This window comes from Lolium perenne, chromosome 4 (assembly GCF_019359855.2).
Source record: "Lolium perenne isolate Kyuss_39 chromosome 4, Kyuss_2.0, whole genome shotgun sequence".
NCBI classification, from domain to species: domain Eukaryota; kingdom Viridiplantae; phylum Streptophyta; class Magnoliopsida; order Poales; family Poaceae; genus Lolium; species Lolium perenne.
This window is the reverse complement of record NC_067247.2, coordinates 132,196,212-132,216,214: the sequence shown is the minus strand read 5'-3', so window position 1 is coordinate 132,216,214 and position 20,003 is coordinate 132,196,212. Positions and strand designations below refer to the sequence as shown.

General features: G+C 41.2%; 1 protein-coding gene across 3 annotated transcripts; it reads left to right on the top strand.

The window, feature by feature from the left end:
• The first annotated feature begins 1,197 nt into the window (after positions 1–1,197).
• LOC127293940 (exocyst complex component SEC3A) lies at positions 1,198–16,617 on the top strand. Of its 3 annotated transcripts, none has more exons than XM_051323661.2 (26): positions 1,198–1,734; positions 1,874–1,944; positions 2,040–2,120; positions 2,232–2,299; positions 2,395–2,497; positions 3,911–4,056; positions 4,163–4,280; positions 5,612–5,716; positions 6,189–6,290; positions 6,370–6,507; positions 7,128–7,256; positions 7,341–7,421; positions 7,516–7,590; positions 12,386–12,553; positions 12,643–12,757; positions 12,859–12,923; positions 13,062–13,232; positions 13,310–13,389; positions 13,518–13,596; positions 13,782–13,879; positions 14,033–14,141; positions 14,250–14,318; positions 14,808–14,873; positions 14,974–15,063; positions 15,351–15,490; positions 16,216–16,617. In XM_051323661.2, exons 1-25 carry the CDS (start codon positions 1,527–1,529, stop codon positions 15,459–15,461), a joined length of 2,646 nt encoding a protein of 881 aa, XP_051179621.1. In that variant the 5' UTR covers positions 1,198–1,526; the 3' UTR covers positions 15,462–15,490; positions 16,216–16,617. The 3 variants fall into 3 exon arrangements, with proteins under 3 accessions (XP_051179621.1, XP_051179620.1, XP_051179619.1); XM_051323660.2 differs by lacking the exon at positions 16,216–16,617 and adding an exon at positions 15,659–16,005; XM_051323659.2 differs by lacking the exon at positions 16,216–16,617 and adding an exon at positions 15,615–16,005.
• Positions 16,618–20,003: the final 3,386 nt, after the last annotated feature.

The following is a 20,003-nucleotide window of genomic DNA, read 5'->3' as shown; positions in this document are numbered from 1 at the left end:
TTGTATCATAGGTAACCGTGGGCACCGACTCATAATTAACTATGTGATAGATGAACCCAATGCAGTGATACCTTATAGTTGCCCGGTGAAGTTATTCTAATGTTGACGAACATATCCTAAAGTTGTAATGTAGGTAACGACCTCGAAGTGGAACACATAGGTATCCTAATCTTGAGCCCGAAAAGTTCCTTTTCGAGCTAATAAGACATCCAAGCATGTGTCTCAAACTAACCGTTGGTGGTGTATATCGTTAACTATGATTTCAGTAGTAATATCATTGTTTATCCATGTATTAGATGAACCCAATGCATTGATATCTTATAGTTGCGCGATGACGTCCTTCTAATGTTGGCGACGCTATCCTAAAGTTGTAATATAGGTAACCACCTCGATGTGGAACACATATGTAACTGTGAGGCAGATAAACAATAAGGCATTGATATCGCAATGTTCAATGGTGAGGTTCTTCAAATCATATATAATATCGCCATAGATGCTCATTATGGCTATGGTGTAAAGCTGCCGGGTTAGTTATGTCTATCAAAGAAAAAGGTATTAAAACTTCCCATTTAAAGGAACTTTCTAAAATGAGTGTTAAGCTCCCTATTGATGAACCATGTTTTTCTATCCAATTACATGTTATATGTTCTGATGAAGGTAATGGAAAGGTATCACCTACTAATGAGATATCTTATGTTGATCGTTGGGATGACTGTACCTATCATAAAAGCGATTTTAAGCACGATATTGAAAGAGATATAATGGAAAACTCTCATAACATTAAGGTCATTCATGATGCAGTAAGCTCTTGCATAGATTCTATTAAGATGACTATTAAGTACTCCCTCCGTCCCAAAATATAAGGCGTCTAAGGATTAGTTAAAAATCAATGTTTTTAAAGTTTGACCAAGTTTATACACAAAAATATAAATATTTACAATACTAAATCATTATCAATAGATTCACCCTAAAATATATAATCTTAATATGTCAATTTGATATTGTAGATGTAAATATTTTTTTTCTAAATATTTGATCAAAGTTTGTAAGATTTAACTTTTGAGTAATCCTTAGATGTCTTACATTTTAGGACGGAGGAAGCATTATAAAATAATGAATAATCAAGTGGAGCAAATGATTTCTCTCTTTCTCCCCTCAACATGAGACTACTTTCTCCAGCACTACTACGTGTCTCTCCTCTTTTTCTCTCCTTGATCCCCTCACCCTAAAAAATGGCGACAGCCACGAATAGAGAGAAAAAGAAGGAGACGGGCAAGGCAGCATGAGTCCCCGTCCATGCAGCGAGATCAGTTGGTCGGTTACAAGGACGGATCGATCGGAGATAGAAATTAAAGAACCATCCATGGCAGCCTGATCCCGATCGAATCCATCCGTCGTCAGATTATCACCAGAAGTATTCCACACCGATCCTATTTTTTCTGACGGCGATCAAGAATTAATTATCCACCGGCGGCGAGGGCGGCGGCGGTGACTGATAGGACGATCGACCCTCCCCGTTGGTCGCGATGGCGCGTTCAAGCGCGGACGACATGGACCTGAAGCGCGCGTGCGAGGCGGGCATTCTGAGCAAGGAGAAGGTCCCCGAGAAGGTGGCGCTGTCCATGCGCGTCGCCAAGGGCCGCGTCGGCCCCCCTCGGGGATTGGGAATAGCCGGCAAGCTCACCTCCCGCCACAACCAGGGCATGGCCAAGCCCCGCGTCCTCGCCGTCACAAGTGAGCATTTTAATCGATCTATCTATCGTCCATCTAAGCGCCCTTTATCGAAAAAAAAAAATCTATCGTCCATCTATCATGCATGCATTTACCCTCATGAATCTTCTTCCTTTTTTCCACTGCGTTCGTGTGGTGGTAGCCAAGGCGAAAGGGCAGAAGACCAAGGCCTTCCTGCGAGTTCTCAAGTACTCCAATGGCGGAATCCTCGAGGTGATTAATTTATTCAGTAATCAGTTCAATTCCTTGAGTAATTAGGAGTGACGGATTGATTCCTTACATACATATATGCCCCCATCGATTACCAGCCAGCAAAAGTGTACAAGATAAAACATCTCCACAAGGTGGAGGTCGCTTCCAGTGATCCCAGCGGCTGCACCTTCATATTGGTATGTGCATATCGCTGTTTGTTCCTCGCAGTTACTTACTTTGCAAAACTACCTCCGGTCACGGCAAAATGAACTCTGCAAAGAATTGTGTATCTTTTCTGTGCAACACAGGGGTTTGATAACCTCAAGAGCCAGAGTATTTCGCCTCCTCAGTGGACGTTGCGCAACAAAGACGACAGGTGACGCATCAATTGTTTTGACTCTATATATATCGCTGCCATAACTGTTGCATTCGTTTATGTCTGCATATATATGATATATCTGCATCTTGCAGGAACCGGCTGCTGATGTGTATTCTCAACCTGTGCAAAGAGCTGTTGGGTGGCATCCCCAAAGTTGTTGGCATGGACATCGTCGAGATGGCTATCTGGGCCAAGGTACACACACGAATAGTTTCTTCTTAGGAAACGTAAGAATGTGTTACTGAACATTCCCACCAGTAGAAACTTTCAAAATGCGATTACCCCGGTATTCCTGAGAATTCCAATAGTTAAGGAATGTGTAGTAGACTAGTGGTAAATGTCCACTCTGTTTTGCAAACCATCGTTTCTCCGATAGCTCAGCATGCAGATCAGGATTTGTGTCGCTAGAGAGTGAGGCGATGAGGTTGATAACCATATAGCATTAGCCTGTAGAATTCCTTCAACTTTATTGTGCTCTCAGTATGACTAGTGAGAATAACCTTTGAGCACTGGATCCTGCAATAGTCAGTTCGGAGTGGAGGGCTTCCATTGGCCAAAACGAGAGTGAACCTGTAGAGTTTCTATAGAGTTCAGGATTTTTGCCTGTTTAATTTTATTTCTTGATGTGTTGCATCTTTACCCCTGTAACTAGAGTTCCCCCCCCCCCCCCCCTTCTCTAATGCAATGAGCAGAGCACCTGTTTTTCGCCGTAAAAAAAAAAAGAGTGGAGGACTTGAGTTTTCGGTTCAGCGAGTTGGGGGACATTTTTCTGTTCAGATGGCCTGGAATTAGAACACCAGTTCTTTCAAATCCAACGGTATTGGCCAAGTTTCCGTGTCCAACAAGCATAAGCTCCAACTTTAAATACAGTACCCTCCAGTTTCAACACGAATGGGCACAGTCAGGAAATGCCAAAGTTGTGCATCCAGGCTCCGGCTCGCAACGGCGCCAAGGCGGAGGGTAAGCTGCAGCCTTAGCAGTTGAGTCCTCACGGAGGGTAAGCTGGCCCACGGACTTTTCCTAGCATCCACTGACATCGCCATAGGCTGTAGATATGGGAGTTTTGCACTTTGCTTGTTGCCACTGCGTTAAAGCTATTCGATGAAATGCCCAGCAGAGCAACAATGCAGTGACCGAGTGAGTTGCATCTTGTTTGAAGATATCAGATCTTCATAATCATAAAAAAGGTCATATTTGACCCGTCGAGTCTTGCTAGCTTATTTTTCGGTGTGCCCTTTACGCACCAGTTTATGCAAAAAAGAAAATTTATGGAAAATTGTGCATATGTATGGCACTTTCAGCACCGCAATTTGGACCACTTGCATTTATAAAAAGTACCAAGTTTCGCATAAAACAATACTAAGCTTTATCATGGATAGATTGTGTAGTAGTAGTCTAGCCGGTTTTTCGACTGCATCTATGTTTGAAGTTGTTACCTAGGACACATAATCCATACTCCTCATGGTGACGGCAGATATACATATTCCTGTATTTTACCTGTACTTGTACTATTTCGTTATTCAATACTATCGAAGATGTAGCATTTCAGACTCAGAGTTCCTATATCATTTCGTACAACACGAAGCACAATGCTAAACTATAATGCAGGAGAACACTACGACAAAGGTTACACAGGTCAGCACGAAAGATGGCCCAATTGAATCTGTATTTGGAGAGGTTGAGTCACAAGTTACCGTTGAAAAGGACCTGGTTTCACAAGCGGAGGAAGAGGACATTGAAGCTCTCCTTGGCACGTAAGTTACCGAATCTGTTGTGACTTACTTGAGCATCTCCGTGGAACAGAAACTTCAACTTTTTCAAGAAAATAGGATAATGATGTTGGTCATTTTATTATCACAGCTATGTCATGGCAATTGGTGAAGCAGAGGCATTTTCAGAAAGGATGAAACGTGAACTTGTAGCTCTGGAATCTGCAAATGTTTATGCCCTCATGGAAACAGAATCTGTTGTGGAAGAGGTATGTGAGAATTTTCGCTATTCTGTAGATGCATTCTCATTCTAGATGACAATTGGAGTACTACTGTTCCTTTGTGTAGCACCCAATGTCAATTCAGTATCTGACATTTGGCTTTTAATCTCGTGTATCCCCCGTTATCATGAGGTTCCCACCAAAATGTTAGTTATTTGAATTTTATACTACTTCCGTCCCAAAATAAGTGATTCGGCTTTGTATGGATAGAGATGTATCTAGAGGCATTTTAGTGTGTAGATTGTAGATACACCCGTATCTAGATAAAGTTGAATCAATTATTTTGGGACGGAGGGTATATTATTTTCAGTTTACCCTTCCATGTAAGAATAATAATTATCCGTAAGCACCTCCTTTTTTTGAAATGGGCATCAATCGATGCATATGACTTTTTATTATATTATTATAAAACTGAGTTGCACAAAGTGTTACAAATCATGAATCACTTAAAGTCTCTACAAAAACAAGCCAAAGAAAAATGAACAAGAGCACTAGGCGCCACAAGATCTTCATGTGAGTCGCCTCTCAGAACGCCAATAAATCCCAGGCTACCGTCGTCAAACGGTTGCACCCAATCCATGTCCTGGTGCACATCCTCTGGCTGGAGATAGGACCACATATGGATCCAGTGGGTAGCCAAAGGAATAATCTGCATAAAAGATGGGAAACTTTTTCCGTTAAAGATAACATCATTGCGGACCGTCCATACAACCCATAATAAGGCGCACACACCAACTCTAATGTGTCCCTTATCTTTCTTTGCAACTCCATTTAACCAATTACCAAACATATTTGTGACATTTGTTTGTGGAGGAATATTAAAAGTCATGTGTACAATACGCCACACTATTTTAACAAAAGGAAACGAAAAGAAAAGATGTTGTATTGTCTCATCTTGATCACAAAAGCAATATTTAGAGCAACCCTGCAAATTTCGTTTTAAAAATGAGGTAAATGGCCATTTTCATGAAGTAAGATGACAAAATGCAAAGTTAATTAGAGGTAAAACTTGGCAAAAAAACTAAGATACACCCTCTAAGCCGGCCATCCTGTAACATGGCAGCCTACAGCCTGCATCATTGACCATCGTACTACCAACAACAGACTCCATACACTCCATACAAAGATTAAATTATTATACCTGATTTATTTTTTTCTTGACCATGAAATAGTAGGAGAGCCCCCTTTGAATTGTATTTGATTATTGTGAATAATCACATTTGAATGTCCCAGTTCTGAACTTAATTTTACATTGTTATACATATTATTTATTGCCGGAGAAATCTAATGCCTTACAACTTCAAGTTTTGGGTTCACAGGTATTGCAGGGCCTAGAAGTAGCCAGTATATGTGTTGAAGATATGGATGAGTGGCTCGGCATTTTCAATATCAAACTCAGACATATGAGGGAGGATATACAATCTGTAATTTTCCTTGCCTCTACTAACCTATATTTGTGAACTATATTCTCTTGGTTCTCCTAATATGTTAATCATGTATATCGCTTCATCATTGCTTGATACCTCTAAATGCCAAGATTTGATACTGTCTTAAGCTAAAAGAGATTTGAATCATTTTTCTTGTAGTGTTGTTGTCACAGGTTCACAGCTGTGTTTACCTTATCATTTGGAACTCCAATATCTGGAAATCTAACACTTAACAAATATGATGGGTTTTTTCCTTAAGAAAATTATTATTGACTTTTCTCTTCACATATATTTCATTGAAACCGTAGTTAGAAGCAAGAATACTGAAGACAATCATAGAAAATTATAATATCCTGTTACTGTTTTAGAGTGTGTTTTCTGTAGGTACGTGGGTTGAAGTCAATGAGTAGAATATTTATTTCATCACCTTGAGTATAAGATTAAGTAATGCCTTTCTTTGATTTTGCAGATAGAATGGCGTAATAACAGGTTGGAGCTGCAATCTGTTAGTAATGTGGCATTAGGTGAAGAGCTAGACAAATTGCTTGTATTCTTGCAAATACCACCTGAGGTTAGCACTGAATAAGCTCCCTACTATATCTACCTATGATATGGTAATTACCAAACTCATGTGATTAATCATGGTGTAGTACGAGGAATCATTGACTGGAGGCTCATTCGATGAGGGTAATATGGTCAAGAATACAGAAGCCTGTGAATGGTTGACCAGTGCTATAAAGAACCTAGAAGCGTCTAATCTGGATCCATGCTATGCAAAATTGCGTGCTGTATGTTCTCTATTTTCCTTGTATCATCATTTTTCAGTCTTGGTGATTACCTTGCTCAAGTATTTCCTTAATATTTTTTATGCATAATTATTTTGGCATATTCCAAAAAATTCTGGTAGAACTCCATTTGCTGGTAAGCTTCCCAATGTTTTGGACCACATAAAGTACATTGAAATATTAATATGTACACAGTAAATGCATCCATCTACTAGAAACCTGGAGAAACTTACAGCAAACAAGTAGAATTTTCCAAAATGGAAGCTTGCTGAAATGATATAGTCACTACACATAAAATTACACATGAATATTTTAGAATCGCTTCGAAGCTTTGCTCTGTGTTTTTTTTCTTATGTAAAGTGATAGCAGTGTTCAGAAACTCATACTTTTGAAGCTGGTATTCAGTTCCTTCACAAGCTAAGTACTCAGGTTTTTCCTAGTTAACTTCCCTAGGAATTTCCAGTATCGATTGTACATCCTATCAACATCAAAAGTATCTTAGGGTTTAACTATCCATAGAGATCTTGAGTTCGTAATAGGAAAGATTCAACATATTTATTTTTAAAGGTTTCCAAAATAATGTTTTCTCGGATAATGTGCATTTTCCGTTGAAATTCATACAGGTTAGAGAAAAACGAGCAGAATTTGTACTTCTGAAGTGCACATTTGTTCGGAGGGCAGCAGAATTTTTACGGAATTACTTTCCAAGTTTGATTGATTCTATGCTAAATGATAAAGGCAACTTCTCTCAGGTAAGACTGGCTGCTATAATTGCAAAGATTTTAATTTTTGGATTAAAATAGGACTTGTGGGAACTTAACTGTTGAAACTTGCAGAAAGGGCAACTGCAGAGGCCTGACCATGCTGATATGAGGTACAAATGCAGGAAATATGCACGGCTTCTACAATTCATCAAGGTTACTTACGTGTCGTCTTGGTGTGAGATTTGTCCCTTTACAAATACGGAATGATTAACTTACTTGATGCTCACTTCATATTATATTTTTGTAGAGTCTGGACAAAAGTTGTTTGCCCCCTTTGCGGAAATCTTACTGTCATTCTCTGAATTTGCTAATTCGACGGGAGGTAAGGTAGTTTGTGTGCTTTCTCAAGTGAAACCTTAACTGTTTACATTTCAAGGTACATGATGAATCAATTTGGTAGAGCTTCTATGACTTGCAAAACAAAGACTTGTTTTTGCCATTTTTTATTACTGGACATTGATTTTGGTTTCACACGTACGCCAACAATGGCGTTTTTATCAACCCGTCAACTTGTGTGACATGCCATGAATGTGAAGCAAAGAGTATCGAGGTAAATGCCACACATCGGGATGAGCAACTTCTTTTTTTGATAAAGGGAATATATTAATATCGCGAAGACACCAATTACATCCAACCTCTGCAACATCGTCATACATTAATGGTAGTACGGATGCACACATCCAAAAAAAGAAGAAGAAGCTAAAAAAAAGTAAAAGACACGACGAGCATCTTATGTTAGCTATGTAGCACATTTACAAGAGTCTGGAAGGCACGGAAACAATCTACAAAATTGGTTGGAGATCAACTCAAGAATATCGCCTAACAAACTATATATCGAAACATACTTAACCTCTCTACTCAGTCACTTCACTCGGTAAGCAAACAAATAGACTATACTAGAAGTCCAAAAACAGCTGAGATGGAAATCCCTTTGCCATGATGTCGGCCAAGAACTACGTTGACAACATTTGAAGAACCCTTATGTGACCGAGGGACACCTTCTCGCGAACAAAGAGGATGTTGATCTGGATATGTTGTGGGCATTTATGTTACACAGGGCTGGAGGCCATGTAGACATGGCAAACATTGTTGCGGAAGATGATAATCGTTGTTTTGAGGGATGATGAACCTCATGGAGCTGGTGGATCCAACAACACTTCAGCATTGAAGTGAGAGACAGAAGCCTAACGCCCAGAGGACCATGTCATGAGGTTGTCTCCGAGATATGTATAGTAACCGGATATGGAGCGGCTAGTGTCAGGCCAGCCAGGAGAACCCTTTATGTAGAGAAGAATCCGCTTCACAAGGTTGAGATGAGAGGCTCTCTGGGGTGCATGCAAGTACAAGCCAAAGTAAAAAATAATAATCTAGTAAGTTACCTGTTTTTCTACTGTCTGTCGTCGACCTTGTTGTGGCGTGCCTAGGATTACACGTACATTGTATGGAATAACTGTAGCATGAGGAAAACTTGTATATAGGTTGTACTGGGAAAAAATATATGGAGAACAAAGAAATAATCTAGTTGGGTTGATCTAACCCATTACAGCACTGGCCCATCTACCAGTTCTCCTACTGTTAGAAAATTAGGGTTCATCCCTCAAGCCTTCGGGGTCTTCAAACTCTTTCTTTTCTAAGACACAATCTTGTACTTTTCGGAAGTCAACCATAGAAAAATAACATAGATGCAAAACCATAGACATGTAAATACCAATGAGGGTTCTCTCATATATAATTTTGAGCTGTAGTGCAAAGGCTAGGCGCACGACGCAACCAATAAAGTAATCAACCAACATCAGCAACATCAGCAAGAGTACCAACACCAGTATTCGGAAAAGCAACTCAACAACCTGGTCGACGTCGTTTGGAAGCCGAGAGTACGAATCACCATTGTCGAGGAAGTAGCAGCCGGGACAAATATTGTGAGGAATCCTCCTCGTCACAATCATGAGAACAAATCCAAAATAGATCTGACGAAGCAAGATCTAAAGATCCATACCTAGAGAAAATTAATCTTTCAACACCACCATTGACATCGGGAAGGAGGTCATCACTTATTGTAGACAAACCCATCTCCGTTGATGCGGAAGCTAATAAGAAGACGGCTATCGAAACCCCAACCTAATCTATTGAAAATGATATTCATAGATCAGGTTTCCCACCCCTCCCGACGTCGGAAAGGCCCGCCGGGGGGGCGGGGGGGGGGGGGGGGGGGCTGACGTATGGTGGAGGTGGAGGCAGTGGGTAGGTTTTGTTACAGGTGGAAAGATCACTTAAACCTTATGGTTTATTTATTTAAGTCAATGGCCAGATGTAACATAGCCCACTCAACTTCTTTCTAGCATGATCTCTGGCATGAAAGTTTTCTAAACCAACATTTTCCCCATCTCTTTTGCTAATGACATAAGTGCAACATGAGTGCTTTCATTTGCCCGTATCAGGAAATTCCTCAAATATTGGTCATTTCTGAATCTCTTGTTGCCACTATTTAGAATGGTTAGGCTGTTGGTGTTACATTAGGGGTAGTACCCATTGGCTAGTCAAAGCATAAGGTGATCGCTACCACTGCCATTGCCTCCGTTTAAGCCTTGACTTTAGTTGCCGTAGTGGGCAGTCTGCGGTGTCATCTGCCCGGTGTTGATGAGCTGTGTCTCGCGGAGCAGCAGCAGGGACCACATCTGCATGAATGATGAAGGTGATCTGCATGGTGACGAGTGTGGGCCAAGTGCAGATTGATACCGCGGAGGCAGGTCAGAATGATAGCCTAATTGCACACTCTTGACCGATGTCACGGAGCGCATAAGATGGCCTTCAGGCAGTGGCAGTAGGCGATAATGGTCAGGTCATCCTGGACAATGGAGCAGAACTGCGTTTCTAGGTAAACAGTGTGCTTCATCTGATTGTTGAGGAAGAGGTTGCGGATGAGCGTGTATGCCTCGTGAGCCATTTTCTCCTCTGCCATGATGATGTTGAGGATATCCTTGCTGATGGAGACACACAGCCACGAACCAAAGTTGTTTTTAACACAAGTGAAGGACCAAAAGGATCCAGTTTCTGCATTTACTCAAAAACGTGGGCATACAGATTATATATCAGACCTCCAAATGAAATAAAAATACATCGCAGTCCTAACTTTTGCAAAAGGTACCCTAAGAAGATAGTTGACCCTAAGAAGATAGTTGAAAACGCCATTGGGACCCTCTCCACCGGAGGTGTAGACAAGCTTGACGCCTTGGCCGCCCACACACCGTCGCCGGGAACGATGCCACTTGGAGACAGGCAGACATTGATCACCGCGATAGAGCTGCAAAAGACCCTCCCCTTTGGCATGCCTGCTAAGAGGGAGAAGATGGAGGGCCGCCTTTCAGCCATGAGAAGCAACGGGGCGCTAGCTGTTGAAGAACCGGTGCGAGGACAAACTCTCCAAGGCCGCCATTCGACCAGAATAATAAGCAGAGATAATGCCCTCAAGAGGAACCTCTAGATCCCGAGCCAGCGCAGTAGAACTGGCCACCGTGGGAGCTTGTTTAGGAGCTCCACCAGAGTGACGACCTCCAAACGCCGGTCGCAGACGTCGGAGTAGAACACCATGAAGCAGAATCAGACCAACCCGAAACGAGTCAGTCCACCTTTTCTCTTCCACATACATGACGATTGGGAAAAGAAGAGAAGACCGGCTCCTCGGCTCAATTTTCTCCACAAGTGACATGGGTATACCATATTGGGTACTCGACATTACCATCCCTGGTGCGGAGCGGATCCAGGAAGGAATATGCGAAGCCCATGAAGAATCCAGCATGGAAAGCTCACGAACTATGTAAAATAGGCAGGTTAGGTCCATATCGTGTAAATAGAGATACCGACATGTAACCGACCCGGGTGCAAACTCTGAGACCTAGCCCACTATATAAGGGCTAGGAGGATCCACCGGGGAGGGGATCCAGAATCATAATCACGCAACACCCCTGTAACCCCGATTTTGCAATACAATCTCGGCGACATCGCCCTTGATCTTACTTTCGTCGGATACTTAGTTTGTAAACCACCAGCGTTCTCCTTCCACGAAACCCTAAGTCCATAACCATGGGCATTGCCAAGGTTACCCCTTGTCAACAAGCAAGCTTATTTGAGGAGACAACACCAGATTCCGCCTCCACCTCTGCCGGCCACCATGGATGACCATCGCAAGGACCTAGGAACCACCATATGCCGCTTGAAGGCGCCATGGTGAAGCTCCAAACAGGCATAACGCTAAAATCCACGAGGGCAATAAATCTACCACTACAGCTATGTATAAAGATTTGCCAGCCTCCTAATTCATCACCGCAGCGACCGAGAGAATTCGGGAGATCCCAAGCGACTCCCGAACCAAATGTGAAGTCTTTGCATCTCCACGCAGGCGTACGATCGACAGATGGTGCTGTCACGTTAACATGGTCGGTAAGTTCATACTTTCCTATGTGGGTGCGACGAGCATGTCTACTTAACCAAATTCGACACCTTGAGGTTGAGGACTGTCTGCAAACACTAGCATTGCACCCTTTCTCTATGTTTTTATTAAAAGACTGGCCTTGAAGTTTGTGTAACTTTATTAGCGATGCTAACCATGCTGAAAGAACAATCCACCGACTCGTTGACCACGGCATATCCCAGCTTGTCGTGCCGAACGACAACTAGCCTATGGGAAGATATCCTGCAAAACAAGCAAGAACTATATCTATAATGCATAATAGTACCTCCGTTCCAATGAATAAGACTTATAAAGTTAGTTAAAAGTCAAATCATGCTAAGTTTGACCATATATATAGAAGAAAATATTCACATTAAAAATATTAAATAAATGTATTATGAAAGTATATTATATGGTGAATCTATTGATATTGATTTGGTATCGTCAATGTTTATGTTTTTGTTTAAAACATTGGTCAAACTTGGATATCATTGACTTTTAACTAAATTTATAAGCCTTATTCATTAGAATGGAGGGAATACAACCTTATTTGTTTTTTCTTAGGATTAGCTAACCGAAACCTTAGTTGTTTTGTAAGCATTTTTTTGAGCCATGCAGCAATATGGAAACTGGAACATAACATAACATGTGTATGTATGTATGTCTGTAGGCCCGGGAATTTTCTAATGAGCTCCGATCTAGTTCAAAAGTATCAAAGAGCAGCACACCATTGTTTGAGGGTCCTGCAGGTGCAAATCAGTTAGCTGGTATTACAGATAGTTCTGCAGATGCGTACTCCAAGATGATTACTGTATTTATTCCGCTTCTTGTTGATGAGGTTGTTCGTAATTCTACGCATTTTTTAAGTCCTGTTATGATACTATATGTCACATGAAATCTTTTTCATCATGCATATCCGTGATGCAGAGCTCGTTCTTGGCACATTTTATGTGCTTCGACGTTGCATTGGATGCTTCAGATAGTGAGGAAAATAGTACGTCTCCAAGATCTTCAGAAGCCTCTGGGAGTAGTGTTAAACCAAGTAAATGAGCCACCGACACTTAAGTTAAACAGTGTTCATGATGATTAAACTATTCATACTTTTTGCATGCTATAAAACTATCATCTTACCAATTTTTCCAGGTAGCAGTGGAGCTGATATTGGAGTGCTGAACCAATGCTTACAGGAGTTGCTCGATGGTATTCAGGTTGGTGTTCTTGTCTTTTCCACTTGTAAATTTTGGAGACAGGTTAAATACCAAAAGTTATTTTTGGATAAATACGAGACTAAATTTATGCTATTCCAGCCGTGGAAGCTTCACATGTTTTATATACCATATTTTCAGGAGGACTTCTACGCTATAGTTGACTGGGCATTCAAGCTAGATCCATTGAGTTGTATAGCAATGCATGGCATAACGGATCGATATATTTCTGCTCAGAAGGCAGAGGTTGCAGGATATGTGCCTGTGCTTCTTGATGACTTGGAGACAAGAATAACCATTTTGTTTGGCAGGGTTTGTCTCTACCTCTAGGTAGCCTCGCTCGAGACTCTGTTTCGTTCTTTACTGTTTATTTTTTTTGGGCAGGACAGTTCGTTGATGATGCATGTTACCAGATCGAAAAGTATGAGCGAAATGTAAGACAAATTGGAGTGGTGCCATATATTCCCAGGTACATTGTTATTTGTTTCAAAATACTTGTGCAAAATCCAGAAAGGCCAGTGTTTAGCTTAACGTATTGTGTAGCTAGCTTATGTCTATATCTATATGTAGTTTTCACTGTTTATTTTTTATATATAGGTTTTCTCAACTTGCAGCGCGTATGGAGCAGTATATCAATGGATCCAGGGATCTTGTTGACCAGGCATATACAAAAATTGTAAGACTTTACTGCAATGCGGAGCATTTGTTTCTCAGTGAACAAATTATTTTTAACTAAAAACCATGTTAGATGATAATCACTGACAGTTCTGTTCAACCTAGTTCAATACTACTAGTCGGCACTATAATTACACTATATAATAAGTTCCTGATTTAGGTAATATTTTTCTGTGGCTGAAATAGGTTACCATTATGTTTGTGACTCTGGAGAAAATTGCTCAAGTTGAACCCAAATATGTTGATATAGTACTCTTGGAGAATTATGCAGCTTTCCAGCACAGGTTTTATTTCTTGCCTTTGTGCACCTTCCTCATACAACATTTTCAAGAGTTAACACCACTTTTATAGAAGTGCTGGATATCTATGTATGTTTATCCAGAATACCTAATGGTCTCGACAACTCTTTAACCTGTTATATTATATCTTCTGTACAGTCTATATGATTTAGCGAATGTTGTGCCAACACTTGCTAAATATTATCATCAAGCCAGTGAAGCTTATGAACAAGCTTGCTCGCGCCATATTAATCTTGTTATATATATTGTAAGTTTTTTGTAACTCTTTTTGGTTCCATACTGCCTTTGGCCATGTATACAGTGAGGCCTCTATATTACCTCATTCCAACATTTTTTGTTTATTTGCTTATTTCAGCACTTTGAAAAGTTATTCCAATATGCTCGGAGAATTGAGGAACTGATGTACAACATGAGTCCTGAGGAGGTAAGTAGTGCCTTTAGGTTTTGCACTTCTTTTTTCGAGAAAACGCAAAAGACTTTTGCGCTTCATTTCATTGAAAAGATAGAGTTGGATTCCCACCTTAATTTTGTAATCCAATTCAGATCATGGTGCATGTCTTGATCAGTTATCTATTCTCGGTAGAAAAGTGATATACCACTTATATATGTCACAACTCACAACCCACAATAATATTAAATTAGTTATGCCGTGATATAATACAAACAGGAACACAGAAATACTACTGATTCTTTCCCTAATGAAGCTTCTTATTGTTCTAGATTCACGCACGAAGTTGTAATATGAAATCTCTCATGTAAAATATGTCGCTAACATGTATTTGCTTGCCATACACATACATTCCCTTGCAACTATTTAATGTATACAAAGTTTGAGTACTCCAGGTTTAGTCCATGTTGATCTTTTTGTTAATATCTATTTTCCATGGATCTTCCTTATGACATAATTGTACAGATACCGTTCCAAGTTGGAATGTCGAAGGTAGATTTCCGCAAGATGCTGAAGTCGAGCCTAACTGGTGTATGTAAAGAGTAGAACAATTTTTCTTCTGTTTCCTATGAATTATCTCAACTGATCTAAAAACATATTTTTGACCATTTTCATTTTAACTTTATGACAGCTTGACAAAACAATCAACGCCATGTATAGAAAACTACAGAAGAACATAACCGCAGAAGAATTGCTACCTTCTCTATGGGAAAAATGCAAGGTATTCCATCTTCTTCACTATAAGACTAATAAATAATAAACAGGGAAACTCACCATTGAATATTTTAAGGATGAAAGGTCGTTTACTTTGAATAGATTGCTGGACTGAAATAATGGAAGCGCTAGTGCTAAAAGTGCTAGTTTCAGTGGTACTTATAGTTTCATATTGGCTGGTGCATTTGATCACTGCACCCACTAAAGTTTAGCTTGTAATTCTCGAGTAGTCCGTTCCAATTAACATTGAGAATTATACTGCTAATTCTATGTTGTGTCATTTCTTGGTTGCAGAAGGAGTTTCTCGATAAATATGCAACCTTCCTCAAACTGATTGCCAAAATATATCCCAATGAAACCGTGACATCCGTCAACGATATGAGAGATACCCTAGCAGCTCTATAACAACATTGCTGTTTGATTAACTTTACAAGGTAACTTTGCCCAATTTCCCTTTGGTTATTGTATCTTGGTACTTACTTTTTCTTTTGGATGAATCTTATTGGCATTATATGTTCTTTCTAGTATGGCGTATGAGTTTTTTTTTGTAACATGTAGAGTATATTCATTTCACACCATGCTTTGAGGTAATATCATTGTAGAGAGGACTGAGCCAATCTGGGTATGAGCCTGAGCGAGTGAGGTGGTTGACGGCATGCTTCACCGACAGCTCGTGATCATGTAGAAGTATATCTAAATTAGCAGCAAGAACCCAACGTTTTTTTTTTCCTAATTGCCAAAAAAGGACGGCAGTGTTCCATCTACTTTTGCATGTATGTAAGAATAAAAGTAACACTGTAGATTTAGTCAGACTTAATCCTGCATGTATTCTGCGTTTGCATGTGAAACATAGCACCCGCGTATGTTGGCAAGTGAGCTTGCTAAAGTATTTTCACAAATGCAACCATACTCTGTGGATGATTACATGACATCGCAATGTTGTTGAAAACTGTCCCGATGAGTTTTAAGTTCTCAAGAAAACATTAAAAATTGAAATCGTATATAAACAAGTCTGCAGTATTTGAAGGCTCTTCCAGAAGCACCTCGGATGTTGAGTGTGCTCCACCACTAATATCCCGCATTACAGTTCTACATTGCCATGTGTTCCTTCACGAACAACCTGTTAACACCACTCTACTCAGAGGAATCTATTTCTCAGGAACTGGTATTACAAGCCATGAATTTAGGTCTTAGCCATTACAAAGGAGAAGAAGAAGAGCGGAGGAGGAAGGAGAAGACAGAAACAGGGAAGGCCGAAGCCGTTCAGACCCCCCTCGCAGTTGCTCTCTGCCTTGTATTTATATCACTGTCCAAGTCCAGTTTCATACCAACATGCTCACTGACGCTTGGGTCCCACCGTATTAGTAGAGGCAGGCATTAACACAACCATCCAAAGGTCATCGGCACTTTACCACAAGATGCTCCGCGCTCGGCATTTCACACCCCTAAGATAGATGGGTGCAAATGGGCAACGGAGGATGGACACCTTGTCAGCCGAATGTAGTGTTTGGCTATTTAGCTACGCACCTTTGTCCATCGTCTAAATTCTGTCCATTGGCTATTTGGCGACGTACTGTTACTGTTTTGAAGAGATTACACTGTCTAGCATATTTCGATGAAGTTCCATGGATGTTTCTACTTCTAAAGATCAATGAAACGTACGTGGCACACTAACTATGAAATATTTGTGAAACTCCCTCGAAATATCTCTCTCCGCGTGGAAGACTTGTTTTTGTTTGAACAGATACGAGCAAAATAAACGAACAACAGACAAATATGAAAGAACTAGCAAGATGATCTACATGCACACCCGATCACACAGCAACCAACAAAGTTCTGGTATTGTTACTGTTAATCCAGAATTTCTGCTAGTTAACAAGAATTTTGTACCTATATTTAAGCCTTGATTATTGTTAAGATACCAAGGAAAAATAAAATTTGTATATATACATTCTAGCGGCTTTTACATGCATGCAGTATTTATCGTGAAGAAAATACAGTTCACTACAACTATTGCTACGTTTAACGAGGTTCTGAACTGATATACATACTCCGTATTCTAGCAGATTGATCTTTTACACGACCATGTATTAAACATACCAGAAGTACAATAAAGAGACAAGTAGGAAATTACAGAAAAATAAACATGTGATATTTTTCCATAATAACGGGATAAATGATTAAGTATTTGCATAGTTGTGATCGATACAAATGAAGCTTTGCATAAGGTTGGAGTCAATTGAAAATTCTTCCAAAATTATCTGCAAAGTACTAGTTCGTAAGAAAAATGACTATGACATTCTGCAAATCAAACATGCCTTATAGGAAAAATGACTATGACATTCCTCTAAAAATCGAACTTTCCGAAATAGGATCGAACTAAGAAATGAAAAATGCTAACTAGCAACAGCAAGGGGTAGGAATGAGCGATCGTCACACCATTGTGTGCTCTCAGAGTTCTCTATTTGTTGGGTTGCCTGATAATTGGTTTTCTCTTGCGAGTCCTCTTGACAGAACGCCGATCGTCAGCACAATGTGGCGAGCATGCAGAAAATCGTTTATTTGACGAGTTTTTGCACCTGAGAGCATGTACAAGGGCATTCTGATAGTGTTCTTCTTCGTCATGGGGTTGTTGTAACCACATTGAAGGAAATGCAAGACGAGGCGAGAGTAGGCTAGGACGGTAGCCCCCATAGATGTTCCACCGTTTGTCTTCTTCGTCGTCTAGGTATACTTTTGGAGTCGCCGTCGCCGGTGCCAGTATCCGGTGGTCCCATTTCAAGAAAAAACTAGGGGGCGCTTTGTTCTCGGTGGTGGTGTCATACTTGTAGATACGATCACCCTGCCTGTAGCACAGCGTCCTATCATCATTGTCAACCCAGGCGCCCCTCGGGCAGTCAACACGGTAATTGTTGGCATCGTCCTTGTCCAGGTAGAAGCGATAGAGCAATTCCCACCCCAGCTTCTGGTCGTTCTTGCGGTCCACGAGCCTTCGACCCTGCAATGGTGGCATGACCCTGAAGTAGAGCTGCCGGTCCTCGAGGATGCGGTCTGCGATGCACAACCGTCCGTCGAGGTCGAATGCATGCCTGGCCACCATCTCCCCAGGGAAATCCGGGAGAAGGTAGGTGCAATGGGCCTCGCTCGCGATGTCGATCACTAGTACCCTTTCAGGGAAATCCCTTGAATGTTGAGTAAGCACGTAGAGCTTGCCGTCTATTAGCACCGGCGGTGCGTGCGTGCTCCTTGTCACGCAAAACGGGCGTGGGTGCCGGCGCCACCCGCCGGCGCCATCATCTAAGGTGCACACGTCCATGTAGCCGTCTTGCATCCCATGGAAGAAGAAGAGACAAAACAGCTTGTACTGGCCCGTGGACGGGCTGAACCCCATGGCGTACGAGTGCCCGTTCCTTGATTCAGCCTCCGGCGGAGGGGCAATCTTCAAATTCTCGCCGGCGATGGGGTTGCAAACATAGAGGCAGCCTTCGATGCAGGACTCGAAGAGAATAAAACCGTTGCAGGCGTTAGCGGGACCATACTTTCTGGGGAGGTCGGTGACGCGGCACAAAGGCTTTGCCAAGGAGGAGATGTTTTGGACCATCATGTGGAGACCAATATAGTCATCTCGGGTCTCCGTGATGAGCAAGGTCTCCGCTGTGGTGCCGCCGCCGGAGCCGGAGACGACGTGGGCGGCCTTGCCGTGGAGTCTGCGGAAGGATGGATCACGGAGGAGGATGGACCATAGCCTGGAGACGTAGCTGGATCGGGCGACGTCTCTGGTCGGCAGCTTCAGCAGGATCATGCGCAGAATCTCCTCTCCGATGGTTTCCATTGTCGAATCCTGAATCCAGTCGACGATCTACTCTTAGGGTTTTTTTTGGGAGGGCTATAAATATAGTTGATTGATGATGTACAGATCGCGTCGCAGCAAAAAAAAAAAAAAAAATTAACTGCAGCATGTTTTGTTTGACGGTGCACAGATCTCGTTTCTGGAGTCCTAACCAGGTCCTAACCAATCGGAACTCCACTTTTTTAGGAAAATTATATTGGGAAAACGTTCCCTCCGAGATCCCTGACAACTTTTTTTTTTTAACTTTTTTGCAAAAAATGTCTCGCTAGATCATGCGGCTTACAGGGCGTCAGCCGTCAGGCCAGCGTGCCTATTTCCAGACGTTCCCACGTTATTTTTGTCCTTTTTGTATCTCTGTTGTTATGGCCAGAAGCCTCTAGAAGGTTTCCTCGTATCGTCAAACTACATCGCATCGTGTACCCCTTCTCGTGACGGTGGTTGGATGTTGGTCGACCTGCGTCGGTCTTCCCAGGAGTCAGGCATTGCAAGCTGGCGCAACATTAATTTAGCCAATTAAAATGGTAGAAATATAACATATATAGTATGGCTATTATAGAAGAACAAACAAATCTAAGAATTAAGAGTAATAACTTCATTCTTCAGTCAATCAGTCTGATTGTGTGCACGTAGTATAAACTTAATAAAGAATGGAGGATTTTTCAGCAATTTCATCCGTTACAATCGATGATAATTGTAATGTAATCTTTGGAGAGGGTTTGATATTTTATGAAATTTGATGTGCATGGTTTCCAGTCCGTACGTGTCTGTGGAACATTCTAATAGAGAGCCAATCCAGTAGCGCATAAGCTTACTAGGGATGCTTTTTTTTTTGAGAAAACTAGGGATGCTTACATATCTTGTATTTTTTGTATTTGGGTTGATGGGTTCTCTAAGTTTATTCTTAGCAAGCTGACAAACGATGCAGTTATGTTATATAATCAATAAAGCATGCTGCGTGGCTTTCCCTCAACATAAAAAGAAATAAGAAATAAGAGTTGTTCATGTGTCAATTAATGGATGGGTTCCGGGGATTGATGGGTGAGCAGAAGGCATGAAGTCATAAGTCAAGCGCTAACCATACATGGCCATTGCAATGA

Bases quoted from the DNA above. Each gene is read 5' to 3' on its own strand.
- LOC127293940 (XM_051323661.2), top strand. From the start codon at position 1,527: ATGGCGCGTTCAAGCGCGGACGACATGGACCTGAAGCGCGCGTGCGAG. The intron at 12,924-13,061 runs GTTGGTGTTCTT...CCATATTTTCAG, and splicing joins AGTTGCTCGATGGTATTCAG to GAGGACTTCTACGCTATAGT. The intron at 15,064-15,350 runs GTATTCCATCTT...TCTTGGTTGCAG, and splicing joins CTCTATGGGAAAAATGCAAG to AAGGAGTTTCTCGATAAATA.